The following is a 19,545-nucleotide window of genomic DNA, read 5'->3' on the forward strand; positions in this document are numbered from 1 at the left end:
GAATGTCACTCTCAGTTCTGTCGAGATCTGAAAATCTCTCCAAAAAATGCTTCTTCAAGTCACGAATAATCTTTTTTGGAAAATTGAGGTTGACATCTTCAGCGATTGAAGCGCAAAACTCTCTGAAACAGTGAAAATGAGAGAATTTTTCTCCTTCCAGTTGTGCTTCAAACAATGACAGCTTTCTCCGAAATCCTTTGAGATCACAGACGAGGTTATCCTTTCACTGAAGTTGCAAGTTCAGTTCATTCATGTGGGATGTGATGTCGACCAAAAAAGACAACTTTGACAGCCAGATAGGATATGACAGCTGTGGATCGGCTCTATCTTTTTCAGTGAGAAAAACATCTATTTCGTTTCGGAGCTTGTAAAAACGAAACAGGACTTTACCACAGCTGAGCCATCTCACTGCTGCGTAATAAGGCAAGTCACAGAAATCAGAATCAATTTCTTCAAGAAAAGCCTGGAACTGACGGTGATTGAGTGCATTTCCCCGAATGAAGTTCACAGCAGAAACGACTGGTTTCAGTACACAAGAAATATCTAAGCCTTTCCCACAGAGTGCTTGCTGATGTATGATGCAGTGTATGAACAGAGCGCCTGGAATTTGAAGATCTTCCAACTGAGTCCTGATCTGCCCCACCAGACCCTTCCTCCCTCCAGCCATGTTTTTACCTCCATCAACTGTAACACCTCGAAACTGATTCCACTGAAGGTTATAGTCTTGCAAAGTTTTCTGCACTTCCATGAAAATGTTTTTTCCAGTTGTTGTTCCATGCATGCTGCAAGCGGATGCCAACTCTTCTGTTATCTGAAAGTCCGAATTGACACCACGAATGAACACGAGAAGTTGTGATGTACTCGAGAGATCAGTGGACTCATCCAGCGCCAGAGAATACAAGAAGTTCCTAGCTTTCTCACGTATCTGTAGCCCTATGTTCTCTCCAAGTTCTTCTGTTCTCCGCACAACTGAACTTGTCGAAAGGCTGATACTTCCAAACAAATCGGCTTTCTCAGGACACAAGTCATTTGCTGCTTCCATCATACACGCTTTGATGAAGTTGCCATCAGTAAACGGTTTTCCTCGGTCTGCCATCTTATGCACTATTTTGTAACTTGTACGAGTGACAGATTCATTTTCAGCAAACATTCTCGTGAAGAGGTTTCTAAACCACGTTTCATGGACTCATATTTCTCAGAGCGTAACTTTCCAGAAAACTTTGAATATGTTGATAGATGTTTTGTTTTATAGTGACGCCGAATATTGTACTCTTTAAAAACGGCAACACTTTCGCTACATATCACGCAACTAGCTTTCTGGTCCTTTGTTTCAACAAAGAAGTACTTTACTCCCCATTCTTCATTGAAAACGCAACACTCGGCGTCCACTTTTCTTTTCTTTTCTTAGAAACCATAATGAAGGGTGAAGAAAACAGGATCTGAAAATGAAAAAGAAATTGAATTAATTTTGGCGCTTGAGTAGTTTGGCTCTTTGTCTACTAAGTGTCAGAGTACAGAGCGATCAAACACAGTACAAGGCCTGCCGACCAGTTTTACATCCCTTACGGCAGGGGGGGGTAAGGATTTTAAAAATGAGTCAATTTTGACTGCTTTTATATTGTCTTCAAACAAGTTGAAACATCTTAATTTTGTATAAATATAGACATATAGGTGAAAGTAATCCAATAAATCACCAAATGACAGTCAAATTATCAATTCAATCCCTCATTTTTTTTTTTAAATTGAATATAAGTATTATGAATATAATTTTTTGATCCTTAAAAGGACTTTTGAATAACAGTAAATAGATAAAAATTAAGTAATTCTAATAATAAATTAAAACAAATCTTTGCCAGGGTTGATAAAAAATTTTAATATGCTGAAAACAAAATCAGAGTCAGGAGCAAAACGTTTCCCTTTTCAAAAATTTTCTGAACTTATATAATCACATTAAAATTTGCTAAATGATTAAAAGAAATATTAATATATCTGCCAAAAATAATTGAATACCAGTCCCATGGAATAGAATGCAGAACATGACATATAGAAATTGACCTTGAAGAGATCTATAACAAGATTATTTTATCTGAAAAATCATAGAATTTATTTTTTTAAGCATCTTATCAATGAAATTAATAAATAATCATGCCTGAACATTTTTTTAATTAAAAAAATATGGGAAAATAATTTTTACTGTGATCATTAAATTTTAAAACTTCAAGAAAATTTTTGTATTATTATCTCAGATTCAAAAAAGGATGCACAATCATAATATAGTCTATTTTGCTTTAGTCGATTTTCAGTAACAGAGAAGGTACAAAATTTACTTAAAGTAAATTTATATTTTGTGTCTTTAATAAACATTTATCAAAAATATGCTTAAAAAAAACACCATTAAATTCCTTAATATTAATAGCTCCAAATAAATTATTTATAAGTTTTGGCGAAAAGTACCCTAACCATAAATTTTTTGAGACAACGAAAAACAGCTATATAGAATTAATTAACTCAATTACAATCCGACAAAGATTTAATTTTATTTTATTATTAGAATTACAATTAGCGATGACGCAAGATCCTTTCGTCAGGCGAGACCCAACAGAAAAACTCTGAGCGAGAATTAAAAAAAATATAAGTATAAGATATTTGTACTATTATTAATTCTATAATATTATATCTATTTATCAAAAAAAAATTTATATGATTATCATTTGGTGATTTACTGGGTTATTTTTACCGAGAAACTTTAATCATACAAAATTAAGATGTTTCACCTTGTTTGAAAAAAAACAGTCAAAATTGACTCATTTTTAAAATCCTTACCCCCCGGCCGTGAGGGGGGTAAAGCTGGTCGGCAGGCCTTGTACTGTGTTTGATCGCTCTGTACTCTGACACTTAGTAGACAAAGAGCCAAACTACTCAAGCGAGAAAATTAATAAATATCAATCGTTTTACATTTACCATTCCGAGATGGTAGTGGTTCAGTGGAAAAAGGTCGAAAGTTGTTGTGAATAGTATTTCTAAATTTTTTCCACTTAGTTCTTTCATAAGTAAAATAAAAAGTTTTTCAGTTTGATGTTGGCATGTCTTTTCTAAGAAATTTAGTTAAGAATGATATTTCTATTATTTTAAAAAAATTTTCAAATATCCTATTTTTTTGATTGAACTTTGCACACCTTTGAGATAAATGAATAAGTCGATGAAAAATTGCAAGAATCTTTTTTTTTAAACATCATTGGCAAATCTATTTTTTTAAGATAAACAACCTTCTCAAAAAGGTCTTAATGCGATGGAAACCATGGTGACGTCAGAGCGTAGGCGGAGCTACCACGAGCCGAGGAAGCGACGTCAGTTCAACGTCGACGGGCCTGGTGAACTGATGTCGCGGGCCGGATTCGGCCCGCAGGCTGTAGTTTGGTGACCCCTGATCTAGACAAGAAAGTTGAGACGACCATTATATAATTATTTTTCTGCCTATCTAACTTCCCTTATATAGTTATTTACATATAGTCTGTACCACATCTCTCCCTAACCCTAACCCTGACCCTAACCCTAACCTGTACCATATCTCTCCACTGCCGTAAGATAAGTAAGTACTTCCAGCTGAAATCGAAATGAATAGATGGTGTATTATCAGCTAAACTATTATAAAATTGCTCACTACTGAAAATTAAATCTAAAGTCATATATTAAATATTGCTAAACATAACAAACGTATCAACCCTTATATTCGAAACTTGGATATCTAATTACTTCCAATCGCTACAATGATGTTGGCCTTTTATCTTGGTGCAATCGAACCTATAGCAAAGTCTGATGAAAAATTTTTTTTTTTTCATTTATCCATTAATTTGTTTACATATTTGCAACACTAGTCTATTGTGAAAATTGAGATGACGATTCTGAACCTGACAGTAAAAGTACCGAAGTCATCTGGGCGAGAAGACACCTTTTTATTTGGAGAACATCTAAAGAAATTCCATGGTTAGCTATCCCTGTTGTTGTTGCAACTTCACTGTCAAGAACACGGTTACACTCCTAACGAATATTCGTTTACTTGTTGCTCTGTTACCATTTACACTTCTGTTGAGAACTCGCACTTTTTCGCAACACAATCAACTCCAAGAACTACTTCATAGCCTTTCTCCTATTGGACCCTTTATCTTTCTAACGCATATGTGATGCTCTCAGATATATATATGTGTGTGCGTGTGTGTGTATGTGTGTGTATGTGTGTGTATGTGTGTGTGCGTGTGTGTGTGTATGTGTGTGTATGTGTGTGTATGTGTATGTGTGTTTGTGTGTGTGTTTGTGTGTGTATGTGTGTGTGTTTGTGTGCGTATGTGTGTGTATGTGTGTGCGTGTGTGTGTGCGTGTGTGTGTATGTGTGTATGTGTGTATGTGTGTGTGTATGTGTGTATGTGTGTGTGCGTATGTGTGTGTGTGTGTTTTAATTGTCCACAGCGAAAGACTTGTCCGTGGATAATTTATTTTTTATATATACATGTCGCTCTTCATTTGAGAGCATCACATTATCGAAAGAAAATTATTTCCAACTAGCAAAAAAATGCTCTTTCATATGGATAATTGAATTCGTTTATAAACATTGCAAAAAAAAAAAAAAAAAACATCTACAAAACGCGGTAAATATCAGTACTGGTACGAGTTACGAGTAACTCAGTGGTTAAACTTCAGGCTTCGGATTCTAGAGCCCCTGGTTTGGAATCTCGTTAGGCTGACGAATCGTAAATGATGAAACACTTATATGACATTATAACGCGGATCTTAGACTGACATTATAATAACACACGCGCGCACACGCGTATACACACACGTATATATCTATAACTATACTAAAAAATGTTCTTATATGATTATTAGAAAATACAAGCTAAAATATTCGTCAGTTTTGAGGTGAAGTTAATCTTAAAAATACTCCCAGTTTTCATTTTTCTAATTAACTGTAATTTATAATTAACTCTAATCAAATGACTCGCATCCTTTAACTTTCTATGACTTTCACTATAGGTCGTCGGATTACTATCGCTTCATTCTCTCTCCTTTCTGTTTATTTTTCTATTTCTCCTTCAGTGTACATCTTTCTTTATTATTCTCTTTTTTTTTTTCAACGTTTCCTTTATTCATTTCAAACCCATTTCTCTCCATTTCCCTTTCGCACTTCTTTTTTCTACCTTTTTTATTCCTTTCTTACCTCAACTGAAACTAATTCGTGTTGGAGAAATATTATTTCTACATTTCTCATTTTTTCTACTTTCATTTAACTTTTCTTGAGGGGGGGGGGTCTTTATTATTATCTTTCATTTATTTTTAATCTTCTAAAAATATCAAGCCTCTCTCAAATTTCGTTTTTCCGTGTCTCGAAAGAAACATCTGTGCCTTTCTACACCGTTAAACTGACATTAATTGTTTATTTTTCTACGATATTTTTACAGAGCCGGCTTCCATTTTCGCATTTCTCTATCCAAGATGGGAAAAGATCTTATGACATCTTGAGTCGGAAGCTATCACGAAGAAAATTCAGGTTGTCGAAATTCCCCAAATGTGGGCCATGTATTCATTAAAAGCACGAGTTGTTCCTAAACGGTACACTAAAATTATTCTGACGTTGCCTTAGAATGAATGCAAATCGCAGTGTATTCCTACTGTACTCCTACTCTAAGCCACAGATTGACATTATTATTCTTTATAATAATTATTCTTTATAATAATTATTCTTTATAATAATTATTATAAAATAAAGTAACACCCCATCTTTGGTGTTTATCTGGCGTGATTTCAGATTTTCAAATATTATTGCATTAACACAGACAATCATCGAAGCCACTTATAAACGCGTGTTCGATGAAACCTGATGTGATATCACAGCAATCACAGCCGTGATAAAAAGTATTAGAAAAGTTTGTTTACTTCCTATTAGTGATGGGACGATTCCAATATTTCTCGATCTCGATTTAATTATTGATTTTATTCTAAATTCCCGATTCTGCTACAATTATCGGTCCCGATCCTTTAAAAATTTCTAAATATTTATAGAAATGTTGATTTTTTAAATTTTTCAAATTATTGGAAAATCCCTGTCCACATATATTTTTGCAAAACGCAAAAAGTAAATTTGAGGAGATTTTTCTAATTTGTTTTTAAAATGCTCTTCTTGTAATTGATTCAAAATTGACTACAGTTTTTTTTTAACAAAACTGATTTGCCATCAATGATATTTGCATTTTTCATAAATAACTAAAAAATAGGTGACAATTGATATTCAAAATTAAAAGATGATGTAGAAACAAAATAGTTAATAATGACTTTCTAAATGAAATATTACTATTTAGAAAAATATTTTAAACATAAGAATGGCAACGGAGCTTGGTTAACTATTATATGCTTCCTCTATAAACAAGAAAAATACAGATAATAATAATAATAATAATAATAATAATAATAATAATAATAATAATAATAATAATAATAATAATAATAATTTCTAGATTAATACTCTCAGCTATACCTTCCACTCAAAAAATAAAATAAGATTTTACTTTTTTTATGTGATTACGTGTGAACACATTGAGAAACTTGGCGGAAAGAAGAAAAACAATTAGTTTAGAATTTAGAAGAGGAGATCAGTTTCGTATATATGTTTAATATCATTATTTTGGGATCATTTTAACTTTTAAGGGATTTTCAGTAATTTTCTTAATTGGTTTCTAAATCCGACTGTCAAAGCCGTAATACTATGTGTAGTCGATTTTAAAAGTAAACACAAGTAATTTATCAAAGAAAAATAAAACCTTTTGATTAACAGTTCTAAAACGCTAGAATATTTCAGAGGTAGGATTTAATTTTATGTTAAATTTATATGTGAAACTAATCTTCCACACTAAATTCTAAATAACTGTATTTTTTGTTTTCGGGGTATTCACGAAAATAAGTAGAATTATATTTTAGAGGTGTGGACGATTTAGCAACAAAAGTCGATTTGACAAAATCCACTAAAATAATTCAAGCACAAAAAGAAACGACGAAAAAATGAATTAATTTTAGAATGGTGATAATTTTTTTTTCTTAACAAAAATTTGAATATTAACATTTTAGAAAACCGAGTAATGATGTATTATTTTGTATTAGATGAAAATAATTTTTAAATTATTTTCATCTGATACAAAATAATGTTAAAATTATTTTGTATTAGATGAAAATAATTTTAAAATTATTTTGTTAATAATAAAAATTTTGGGGGGTTCCATTTTATAAACAATGATACATTACTTGATTTTCTAAATTTTTCAAATTTAACCTTACGGAATAATGTTCTCAAAAAATGTGACTATATAACTTTCTAAAATGTTTGATTTCATTTTCAAATATTTTCCGATATTTCATAAATAATGCATTTTTAAGAATTTTTTAAAGTTTTTTTTTGTTGTTGTTTTTTTTTTTTCGCGAATTCGCAATTATAAGTTTGTATAGAAGAAAATAACTATAATAAGAGCAGTTTCGGTCGAACTTAGGGCTAGTGGTAATACAGAGATGCATTTTTAGGATACTGGCAATGGTCCTGTTGTCATAAATTGGATTAGTAGAGAGCATGAGTTGTCCAGCGGTGCATCTCCAATCTTGCTCGTTGAACATTGTGTCGCTTTCAGACATGATAGAAGGCTCCTATCCCTCTTCAGATTTGTACACAACTGACCCACTAGTAAATGATTTGTAACAAAAAAAAAAAGAAAACCAGTTTTCATCAAACTGAAATGGAAACATGTCGTCTTTTCTAGAGTGACACTTTTATCGTTCAACCCTGCTTTCTTCCTTGTTACTACGAGAACTTTGCTATTTTTTTTTTTAATATACAACTTTCTATTTTTTTGGTGCCTTGCATCCGTATGTATCATTGTGTGTCCGCAGAATAAGAAGGACCCATACTAAAAGTGACAATGAATTGTCGAATACATTTGTAGGAGAGATGTTAATTGTGTGATAGTGTTGGTAACAGTTGATGCATTGTGTTTTATATATATTTTATTTGTTACGTTGTATTTATTAAGTAACCAGTGTGTTGAATCGTGACATTTTATGTAATATTAGAGTTACATTTTATAATTTATGATGATTTTTTTTTAAATATTGGTATTTTGCATATTGAGGAGTAAATCTTGTGTGAGTGTGACGTACGTCTAGATAAAATTACCGGTTGATATTTTATTATTGTGCATATGCGTTAGTAACGAAATTAATTTGATAATTAAGATTTCACTAAAAACGTTCATGAGAATGCCAAATAAAATCAATTCTTACTTTTCGTCAAAGAAAAAGTATTTCTTCTAATTGTACGATTCCATTTTTTTTCAAATGGAGCAGTTTGTTTTTTACAAATGGATCAGTTTTTTTTTCAAATGGTCAGTTTTTTTTCGAGAAAGAAAATGCATGAGTTTTTCTTTCGTTTGATAATTGCTAACAAAGCTTAGGGAAAACAAATAGCATTTTAATATTTACAAACGCAAAGCTGTTTTCAGAGTCAATACGACAATCTAATGTTAAAATCCGCTTACATTATTCATATTTTGAACCGTTCATTCTTTCTATTATTAAATTCAGTTAAAACTTTGCTGTACCGTTTACCTATCGACTAGCTGTCTTTTGTCATGACGACAAAAATGTTGTGGTTGTTTATACGAACCTATGATTGCGATGTTTTCTTTCCTTCATTTTTTTTATTTTACATTTCACATGCAAACAGTACTAAGTGTATCAAACACTTCGATGATTTTTCTTAAAATATGATAGGCGAACTTCTTCAAAGGCAGTACCACCTCTTTGGAAAAGCAGGATTATTGTCCATTACATCTGTGAAAGATGTGCTCCAACATTTTTCTCTGTTTCTTTGGCTAAAGATTGACTATCATGGTTTCACTAAGACTACAGCATACACATTTTCTGCTTTATTTTTAATTTCACATTCAGATATTCAATAATCTAAAGCAAAACAAGAAACAGACTCACACATACGCACACACGTATGCGTTTCCGTCACAGGGACACACACACACACCAACATCTACCGTATTAGTATAGATAGCAACTCAGCCACTTGTTTTCTGATTTTAGAGAATAGATTTTTACCATCCCATAATACCATGGTTTTCAAACTCTTCGGTTTTTAACCTTTGAACAAACTAGAAAGACTCTTTACATCGTCTGCAACGAACTACATTCATTTCCGTGACATTTTTTTTGATTTACCAAATTTATTGTCGGTATGCTTCTGACTACATAACCAGTACCATCCAAATGCGGAATAAAGCAGATCATGCAACAAAATATAAGGCAGCATCTTCCGTTTCCTGGTTTCATGTCAGCCAAAGATAAACGGTCAATACATAATTCTAAATGTTTTAATATTCTTTGCATTGCTCGTTCTTCATTCTTTTTTTCGAATCTATATTAATATATGTGAGTAATATGATTTCAAAAAGAGGATTTTCTTTATTAAATTGTTTTAATTATTGATTGCATTGCTTAATATTTCTGTTTCTTTCTTTATAAAAGATTTCAAAGTTTCCTCGATCTTTACATTTTTGTCTTTACTGGCTACCATACTTTTAATCCATGTATAGTTTCTATATGTTGTCGATCATTCAGATGTAACTCAATATTCAACGTGTTCTCAAATTAACGTCCATGATATGCATCTCTCAAACTATGAATATAAAAATTGGTGGCAATGATGATGATGATGATGATGATGATGATGATAATTATTATTATTAAATTCTATCATCATTATTATCATCATCATCATCGTTTTTTCTATTCTATCGATAATAAATTAATCCTAAATATTACGTTGGTCAAATATCTGTTCGATATTTCGTGTCTAATTTTAAAACCAACGAACTATCCAATATATGCTGTGGATCCATAGATGAGATTTTTTGATCTTAAAGAATACCAAAGATATAATGGATATAATACTCTTTGCTTCTTTTTTACTCAGATCTATGACTTTGCTATTTATAAGCTACATCTCCTCAAGAATTCTTATTTAATTTTGAAGAAATTTTTAAAAGATTCCACGAATAATAAAATCTTTCTTTAAAACAATGAACGGCATATACAGTTTTCATAGTTTATTATAAACTAGGGTTTAGAAGTAAAAATTTCTATTATCAAGAATTGAGATTTTTTAAATCCAAGGGCAAATAACCCAGTGAGGACAACCGTAATGACAATAAGTCGTATACGCTTATGCACTATGATTGAAAATTATTCTTATGATATCAGTATAAAAAAATTATTATTAGTAGTAGTAGTAGTAGTAGTAGTAGTAGTAGTATTGTTGTTGTTTTTGTTGTTGTTTCCTACTTACTAGACTTTCTCACACAAGTAATTACTAGTGATCACTCGATATCTTGAAAATATATGAGAGATTTTAATGTAAAATTATTGAAGGCTTCAGTATAAAAGCACTTGCAAACGAAAACCCGATATGATGACCTCTCTCCTCCTTCTCCCAATCGTGAATAACGCCCAACTAAATCTATATACTAATAGAGTACAAAGTAAAACTAGTGAGTGAGGATGAATTTGACTTAAAACTGGAGAAAGAGAGAAAGAGAGAAGGATAGAGAGAGAGACAGAGACAGAGAGGGGGGCCTTGAATTAATGAATTAACTGTGAGTCATTCCATTTTCATCTGAAGAGTTGTTTGTTAAAGAATGCCATGAGGTTGCACAATGCAGAAGGACACAAAATTGAGGAAGAATCAGCAGTCAGTTTTGAAACATCTGCTCTCGGGATTTCCGATATTAGTGGTCACTAATGAAGTGCCTTTTACAATAGAACTTGGTAGCCACTTCTAAACTGCTCCCTTCCCCCTCAAAATCGCCCACGCCCGACTGCTGCTCTTTGTACTCTGTCTTCTTTTTCCGATAGAAGAGCTTTAGGTATCAAACCGATGACTGGGCTGTTGACTGACTTTGGCGGTCAAAGATGACGAACTGCTCAACGAAGAATAATGTCCAGTCTTCTGTTGACTAACACCTTATTGGGAATCTGTTTCTGGTTTTCGCTTTCGCTGATAGTTCCTCCAGGAAAGAAAACCTCTCCAAGTTAAAGACGTAAGAAGGCCACTGCGGCACTAAAATCCTTGTCCTCAGATTGAAAATCGACTCTTAATTACTATTTTATAAAACGTTCTTTCCGGGAGCGACTTATTTGAAGACTTGAAAATGTGATACGAGTTAAAAGTCCCCGTTTTCATAGAACGGGAAATCTTAGTATTTCAAATCAATTTCTCATCAACTTGGCTTAGCTTCTCAGTCATGTTCTTACAATCTCCTCACTCTCTCTCTCTCTCTCTCTCTCTCTCTCTCTCTCTCTCTCTCTCTCTCTCTCTCTTTCTTTATTTAGCTATCGATCGATCGATCGACCTATCTCTTATTTTATCTTCTTATTATCATTTTTCTTTTTTCTTTTCCTTCTTTTTTCTTCTTCTTTTTCTTCTTGTTTTTACTTACAATTACTCTTGTCCTTACCTGTTCCATACCGCCCTTCTCTATAAGGCTTTCTGCGGACGCATCATTAGTCGAATGGATACTGTCGTCAACTGTAAGATCAGCCATGTCGAGTTCAAATCTTTGCAAATGTCTTGTGGTCATTTAAGCTATGCACAAATACTCGTAGATGTGAACCCACAATCTATTGTGTTTAGTCGTTTGAAACATTCCGTAACGTTGATGTGTCGCAAAATGGACAGAGAAAAGCTATCAATGAATCATTTGATCTAGTTACATAGTTTCGGCATTGAATCACCCTAAAAAACGGACAGGGAAAAATAACAAAAAAATCTCCTAGAATAATGTTATAGTATCAAATTATGACTTAAGTAAACAAACCAACCCCATACTCGTATTTCTCTCTCTCCATTCCTTTTTCTTTCTATCCATCCCCCTCTCTGTTTTTCTCTTTCTCCATTTGTTCCCATCTCTTTCTCTCTCCCTCTCACTGAATTTCTTTTCATTCTATCTTACTTATAATAATATATAAGTTCTCTCTTTCTCTTTTACATCTACACAAAAAGATCCACATTGTACGTATACATTTAAATGTAGTACGTACTTCGTAAATCAACTTAATTTCTTCCTCCTCCCTTCTGTCTCTCTTTCTTTCTCTTTCTCTTTCTTGTTATTAATATTGTTTTACCGATGCGCATATTATAAAGAAGACTTCTGAATATCTTACTTTATCAAATTATCTATGTGTGTCCATTTTCATTTGCTTTATATTTTTTATTCAGTTACTTTATAAAAGATATTTAATAAAGACGCAACCCCGAATATCTGTACACCGAATGACCTTTTCTTGATAGATTTTAAAAAGCAAAAAATATCATTAAAACTCTTCTAACTTATGTGACTAAATTGACCAATATTTTTATTAACTGTTGTTTGTTGATTCCAGAATCGAACTATGTGGATTACATTCGACAGCGTATTATGGTTCCCTACCAAAAAACATATTACTTGTATCAGGGATCGATCTCATTCTGATCGCTTTAATTCCATAAACAAAGAAATCATGTATTTTAAACATAAACACTTCAAGCGGTAAAAGTAATATCTAGTAATTTTTGTTTATCTACTAGCCTTAGCGGTGGCCAAGCTAATCACAAGGTCACTTGGTAGTGGACTACCAGCTCATCAAATACGGAGGCACTCTGAACGGATTATCTAACAATGGCCTCGTCGACATTTTTTGATGAAGAGGCTCCAGCTGATCAGTCATATTTCAAAAAGCGGGTAATGCACTGGAGGATGACCTTTATGAGACCGAGCAAAACATATCATACAATTAAATCCTGTCTCTAAAGGCAGGTAGTAAAATGTCATGTCAAGTAGTCAAATATAACTTCGTCTAGAAAATGGCGGCTGAGAATCTGCGCCTCATGTAGAGAAACAATATGAAAATAATACGATAAATATGTAAAGTGGGTTTTGAAGACAGGCTTTGATCTGATGATACCAAAAATGGTTAAATCTGGACTGTATAGAAAGATGTCTGAAGAATAAGGGACCTTGTTGTATGGGTCACGTTGAAAGAATAAACCGCTCGGATTGGCACATGCAGAACAGTTGAGAACAAATTAAGTGACAAGAGAAGGCCAATGAAAACATGGCAAGTAATAATAAATATGAACTTGAGAGAAAAGAGTTTAAATAAATACCGACCTCGAGATAGATTAGTTTAAGAGTGAATTTCTAAATGCCGTCTTCAATACGACAACATGTGAAACTGATGATGATGATGATGATGATGATGATGATGAATTTCAAATTTAATGGATTGCTTATTTTCTGCTTTCTGCCATATAAATCGATATTAAATGATTTAATATGGAAATACTTAAGCTATTGGAAGTTTAGTAATTGTTGGTTTATGTTCTTTTGTTTACGGCACGTCAATCTATGTAAATTTTAAGCAGAAATTTCTGAACGATCGATTATACATAGACATAGATATAAATTATCACTCATATACGCATAGAATAATTATTACAAATAAGTCATATAGTTTTAACAATCGATTAGGAAGGTTAAACCATCATGTGTGTATGTGTGTGTGCGTGTGTGTGTGCGTATGTGTGTGTGTGCATATATGTGAAGATATATGATGTTGGTATACGCACGTGGATATGATTGTATGTATATATGAGTGTGTGTCCATGTATATATGCGGAGTTGTGCATTTGCGTATACACTTCTGCGTATGAGAAAAGCGTGCGTGTGTGTACGTGCTTGCGTATATGTGTTTCAGTGTCTATATAGATATATACTAGCAGGAAGACCCGACATTGCCCGGAATTGAATGATGATCAACGAATATTTCAAACTCTTATATTTTTATTGTCATCGAAATCCGTGAAATCGTTCGGGAGGAAGCTTCACATGCCTCCATGCAGTAATTTAGTCCAAAATATATTCAATTCTACATCGTTTCTGTTCTTTTATAAAAAAAATTGTTATATAAACTTCTTTCCAGTCAAAAAAAAAAAGACATTAAGAAATTTACGTGTAAGGTTTGAACCAACAGACCACGTCATGCAAACAAAAACAAAAAAAAAAACACGTAAATTTTTAAGTCTTATAAAATCTTTTGCAGTTAATGAAAAAAAAAAATTTTAAATACGTGTGGAGTTTGAACCTACAGACCATGTCATGCAAAAAAAAAATGGTAAATAAAACACGCTATCAACTTACCCACAGTGGAATTTTCATGGCCGGTTATTCTATCATTGCTGCTAAGCGACGACGTGGAAAAATGGCTTTACCGATAATAGATAAATTAAAAAATCAGTTTTGATTATCGATTATCGGTAATTATCGGGGGTATTCTGAGACAAAACTAAATTAAGATTACTCCAGACTTATACACTAAAGTTATGTAAATGTTAAAGAAAACCTGTTCAGGCATTTCGGAATCTATAAGGAATGAACACACACACAGATAAAGTTGCATATATATATATATATATATATATATATATATATATATATATATATATATATAGTAGCACATTGTGCTCTTAGATGCCTAGTGAATGCTGAATGTGCAAGTTTAGCTAACCTGATCGCAGAACTCAGAAATAAGAACAAATATTTGAGTTTTTAAAAACGATGTCATCATGTTGATCCGTTTGATTAACGTGTTTATGAAAGCGTGAATATGCATGGACCGATGTGGATATATACAAACCAGAAGCATTGGTAATAACACGTAACTATGGCCAACCATTTATTGAATGAATATTAGATGATTTATTTAATTAAATATATAGATATTTTTTTATTTATTTTTCTCCCTTTGAAGATTGTAATGCTAGGTATGGGGCAGCCAAACCAGCTGCCAACATTGCCCCGCTTTTTATTGAAACCAACCGAGAGCTTTTTTTAGTATCCTCGATGTTCCTTTAAGTGCAATTGTCTGGATCTCTTTTGCACTTGGTTCACCAGGAATATTAGTTAGGTAGGACTATGTACGTGCATGTGTGCCAATATGTTTGTCTACATACATGCTTATTTATGTGTGCGTATATACATATGAGTATCTATAATGTGCATATAAGTATCTGAGATGTTATTAGCAGCTATATATATATATATATATATATATATATACCATTAGTTATTCAAGGAAAAACGTTTTATATATTAAAAAACATTTTATTCGTATACAATCTTTTTTTTCTGTCTATCTCAAGAACATACCTCTTTCGTGGTGTTTCCCTACTTAGCGGTTTAAATAGTTTTAAGAGGTCAAAAATGAGTTAAAATTGAAACAATCATTATACATTTTGTACATTCATCTTAGTTTATTTTTAATTTTTAATCAATACATATACGTACCAGGTTGGTACAGTGGTAACGTCACCAGCTTTGAATGACATAGTTTTGCTTTCAGTTTCGATTCTAGCTGTTGGCACCCAAATACTTTTTTTACTTTTATTTAAGCGTATTTTACGACCGGGAAAACCCAGTCTCTCCACATCCCCCGCTAATTTAAATGATTACGCGAGTTTGAACTATGGAATATAAAATTGCATGCCTTGAATATTGATGTTTTCATATTAAATTAAGAGTTGTACACTATTGATCTACAACGTAAACCTTCGTCTTGCAAATATATATATATATATATATATATATATATTTATATATATATATATATATAAAGCTGTACCCGGCCACGCGTTGCTGGTTCAGTTTGTTAAAATGGAACACATTCCTCATAAAAATTGTATTTTGTATTGTTTATTTATTTTATTATTTTTGCAATTTTTTTATCAATAAAAGTTGGGTTTTTCCTCAAGAAAAGGTGAATTTCTTACCATAAATTGTTAGGTGAAAGTTTTTTGTTTTGTTTTTTTTTAAAAGAAAGTTGGCAGTAAACATTTCTTTTTGAAAACAGAATTTTTATTATAAAAAGTACAGATGGATGCTTTATATGAACACTGTAAATAGTTAGGTGAAAGTAGAGAAATGTTAGATTTTTTTTTCAAGAGAATGTACAAATTTTTTTTGTCAATAGATGTTTAGAAAATAAACGGAAAAAATACTCCCATCATTAATTAATTCTACAAAAAAATAAATAAAATGTTGATTTAGTGTTTCAACATTTGAACAACGCTCGGCTGAATCCGGTGATTGCCGGTCGAACCCTAAACTAATTAGAATCCGGTGCGGGGAGGGGGAGTAAATTCTGCATGAGTACTATTCTTTTTAATTTTGTCTTTTGTTCAATTTTTTGTGTGGGCTTTTAGCGGTAGCAAACTAACAAATTTAACCAAAATGCAAAAAATTCAACAATTAAATAATTTTAATAAGTGCCCAGCTCCAAATACAAATCCTATTAACAATCAATCCCCCTTATTGGAAACACTCTAAGGAAGGACGAAACCAAATTATTGCCAGTATGTTTGGGAGATGTTCTATAGGTGTATCAGAAAGTGGCCATTAAAAATGATGATCAGAACCTTAATAATTCAACTTACTATTTTTAAGCTTATAACTACTTGAAAATATAATTCAAACCCTATTTTTTTTCAATTAAAGCAAAGACCAAATTTAAAAAAAAAATAACAAGTTTAATAGCAAATTATGCAATATTTGTTTCTTTAAAACAGTTTTCTTTTAAAAAGTATAAAGAAAATCAACATATTTTGACTTGCTTATAAATATATGTGTATATATATATAAATGCCAAAAAATCACTTACCTAAAAACAATCTTATTAAATGGGTAGTTCCAGTCTTCATTGTTTAGAATTTATCCATATTTATATTTTAAATTCCATGTATTTTTTAAATAAAAGGATTTTTTAAAGCGAGGGTCCTAGAAAATCGCATTTTTGTAACATGTTTTGCGCGAAGCATTAAATAGCTGCTGCTGCTGCTAAAATGAAATTTATGAAGTATGGTTTTGTCTAAGTGCATAAATAATGCCTCTTTTTTATTGCGTGTGTTAACCAAAATTAGTATTTTTCATCCTCCGTAGTTCATCGATTTTTTAAAAATTATTTTAATGAAATACACGATTGATATATTTTAATACTTCTTCATCGACTATTTTTTTTTTATATTTAAAAAAAGAAAACATTCAATGAAATAGAAAAATTTTTCGTCAGCGTCTAGTATTTACTTGACGATGTAAGCATAACATGAGCTTTCATTTAAAAAAAATCAACGTGTTTAAAAAAAAGGTTTTACACTTTGGACTTTACAGGTAAAATTCCAAAAAACTATTCTTTTTCTTTAAATGGAATATTTCCTTTATTGATCTTTTATCTTCAATTTGTAGTATATAAAACTTTGACACATAAATTAATTATTAAAATTTTAATAAACATTTCAAAATGGGGGTGTGAATTTGAAAAAAACGTTTGTCTAAAATATTATATTTGGTTTATTGGAAAGAGCATAACATTTCACATTGACCCTGAAAATATCGTAAAAATTGAACCAATAGAAAAATTTTGATAGATTTTTAAAGTTTAAAAATTGAAAAATATTTAACTCGTAAAATTCTATTGATTTTATTAGGCAAAAAAATGGCTGCATAAAGGCACGCCGGCATTTTGCAAACATTTTGTCAACATTGTTTTTAAAAAAATAATATTTCTATTATTTTTTAAACAACTTTAATAGTTTATTTTGAAAGTATATACCATATAGAAAATAAACAACTCACTTTAAAAGGGAAATTTTTTTATATTTTATTCGCAGTTTTCTGTTAGGGGTGTCAAAAATTCCTCCAAATTTCTGATACATCTAGAGGTTCTATTGTTTTTTTTCTTTCTTTCTTTTTTTCAATATTTTAATCAGATTTGTCACTCAGCTAGCAGATTTGGTGCTTCTACACTTTATTGCCGAAATTGGAGATAAATTAAACTAAATAAATTTACCAAAATTAACATTTATTACTCCCTTAAACTAAAATTATCATTTATTCCTTCCAGAAACTTGGTAACCCGATATTACTGGAGAAAATGAATCTTTACCGGTTTATCGGTTTACCAAGTTTCTGTAAGTAATAAATGATAATTTTAGTTTAATTTAACCTTTCCAGAAGTAATAAATGTTAATTTTGGTAAGTTTATTTTTTCTCTTTCTGGAAGCAATCGTTCGGCCATATAATGATGTCTCCCCTAGATTTGGATAGCAAGTGCGTGAAAAAAATGGCGTCTACCCCAGATTTTTATGGGTCGCTATTTTTGCCATAAATTGTTAGTTTTTTTTTTTCAGGGAAACTTGCACTTATTTTTTTTAAAGAAAGTTGGTAGTAAACGTTTCTTTTTGAAAACAGAATTTGATACTCCTTGGGCGTTGAGTTCCATAGGGAACAGTATAAATAAACATGCAAGCGCACGTAACACTCTTTTTATTTACTGACGTTTTCGTAGTAACTAAACGATTATTTGTCACATTATTTATTTTGAAAAAAGTTTTCCTCTTTATGAATATTAAAAAAAAATTACTAAACATTTATTAATAATGCCTCCCTTTTACAGACATTTGTTTTTAAATTTCTTTAATGACAACTTTTATCGACTTTTTTTAATAGCATTTGCGGATGGTTATGCTGACATTTGTTTTTAAATTTCTTTTTAAATAACTTTTTATCTACTTTTATTTTAATAGCAATGGGTAAAAAACGAAAAAAATAACTAAGCCATTTACTGACAATTTCTCGGTATCTTGACTTTGATAACATTTATTTGTTAAAAAATATTTGTAAAAGTGAGAATTATCAGTAAATGGTTTAGTTACTTTTTTTCGTTTTTTACCAATCCGCAAATGCTATTAAAAAAAAGTCGTTAAAAAGTCATTTAAAAAGAAATTAAAATAAATGTCAGCATACTCATCCGCAAATGCTATTTAAAAAAAGTCGATAAAAGTCGTCATTTAAGAAATTTAAAAATAAATGTTTGTAAAAGTGAGGCATTATTAATAAATGTTTAGTAATTTTTCTTTTAATATTCATAAAGAGTAAAACTTTTTTTCAAATTAATGTGACAGGTAAACGTTTAGTTACTACGACAACGTTAGTAAATAAAAAAATTGTTACGTGCGCTTGCGTCAGGAAGGGAGCGACGCGTGTTTTTATGCTGTTCGCCATGGAACTCAAGGCCCAAGAAGTACCCCGAATTTTTATTATAAAAAGAAAAGACGAATGCTTTATATGAACACTGTAAATAGTTAGGTGAAAGTAGAGACAAGTTAGATTTTTTTTCAAGAGCCTGTACAAATTATTTTTTTGGTCAACAGATGTATATATATATAAAATATATATATATATATATATATATATATTTAATATATTAACGAAGGAGAAATAATTTCATTTTTAAACGAAAAAAGTCAATTTGGTATATTTTCTGTTTAGTGATGTCACGTGATGGCACACGGTGTGAAATAATTGTCCCCAAATAAAGAAATGGCCCATCCGTACAAAGAAAACCACCTATTTATTATAG

At 31.3% G+C, this 19,545-nt stretch overlaps 1 protein-coding gene across 1 annotated transcript; it reads right to left on the minus strand.

Moving 5' to 3' along the window:
- Positions 1-223: 223 nt before the first annotated feature.
- LOC145259629 (general transcription factor II-I repeat domain-containing protein 2-like) lies at positions 224-1,150 on the minus strand. Its single transcript, XM_080117285.1, has one exon. The coding sequence runs from the start codon at positions 1,148-1,150 to the stop codon at positions 224-226; it is 927 nt and encodes a 308-aa protein (XP_079973411.1).
- Between the last annotated feature and the right edge of the window lie 18,395 nt (positions 1,151-19,545).

Source organism: Euprymna scolopes, chromosome 35 (genome assembly GCF_053919585.1).
Source record: "Euprymna scolopes isolate OS-2025 chromosome 35, ASM5391958v1, whole genome shotgun sequence".
NCBI classification, from domain to species: Eukaryota; Metazoa; Mollusca; class Cephalopoda; order Sepiida; family Sepiolidae; genus Euprymna; species Euprymna scolopes.

Bases quoted from the DNA above. Each gene is read 5' to 3' on its own strand.
- LOC145259629 (XM_080117285.1), bottom strand. From the start codon at position 1,150: ATGTTTGCTGAAAATGAATCTGTCACTCGTACAAGTTACAAAATAGTG.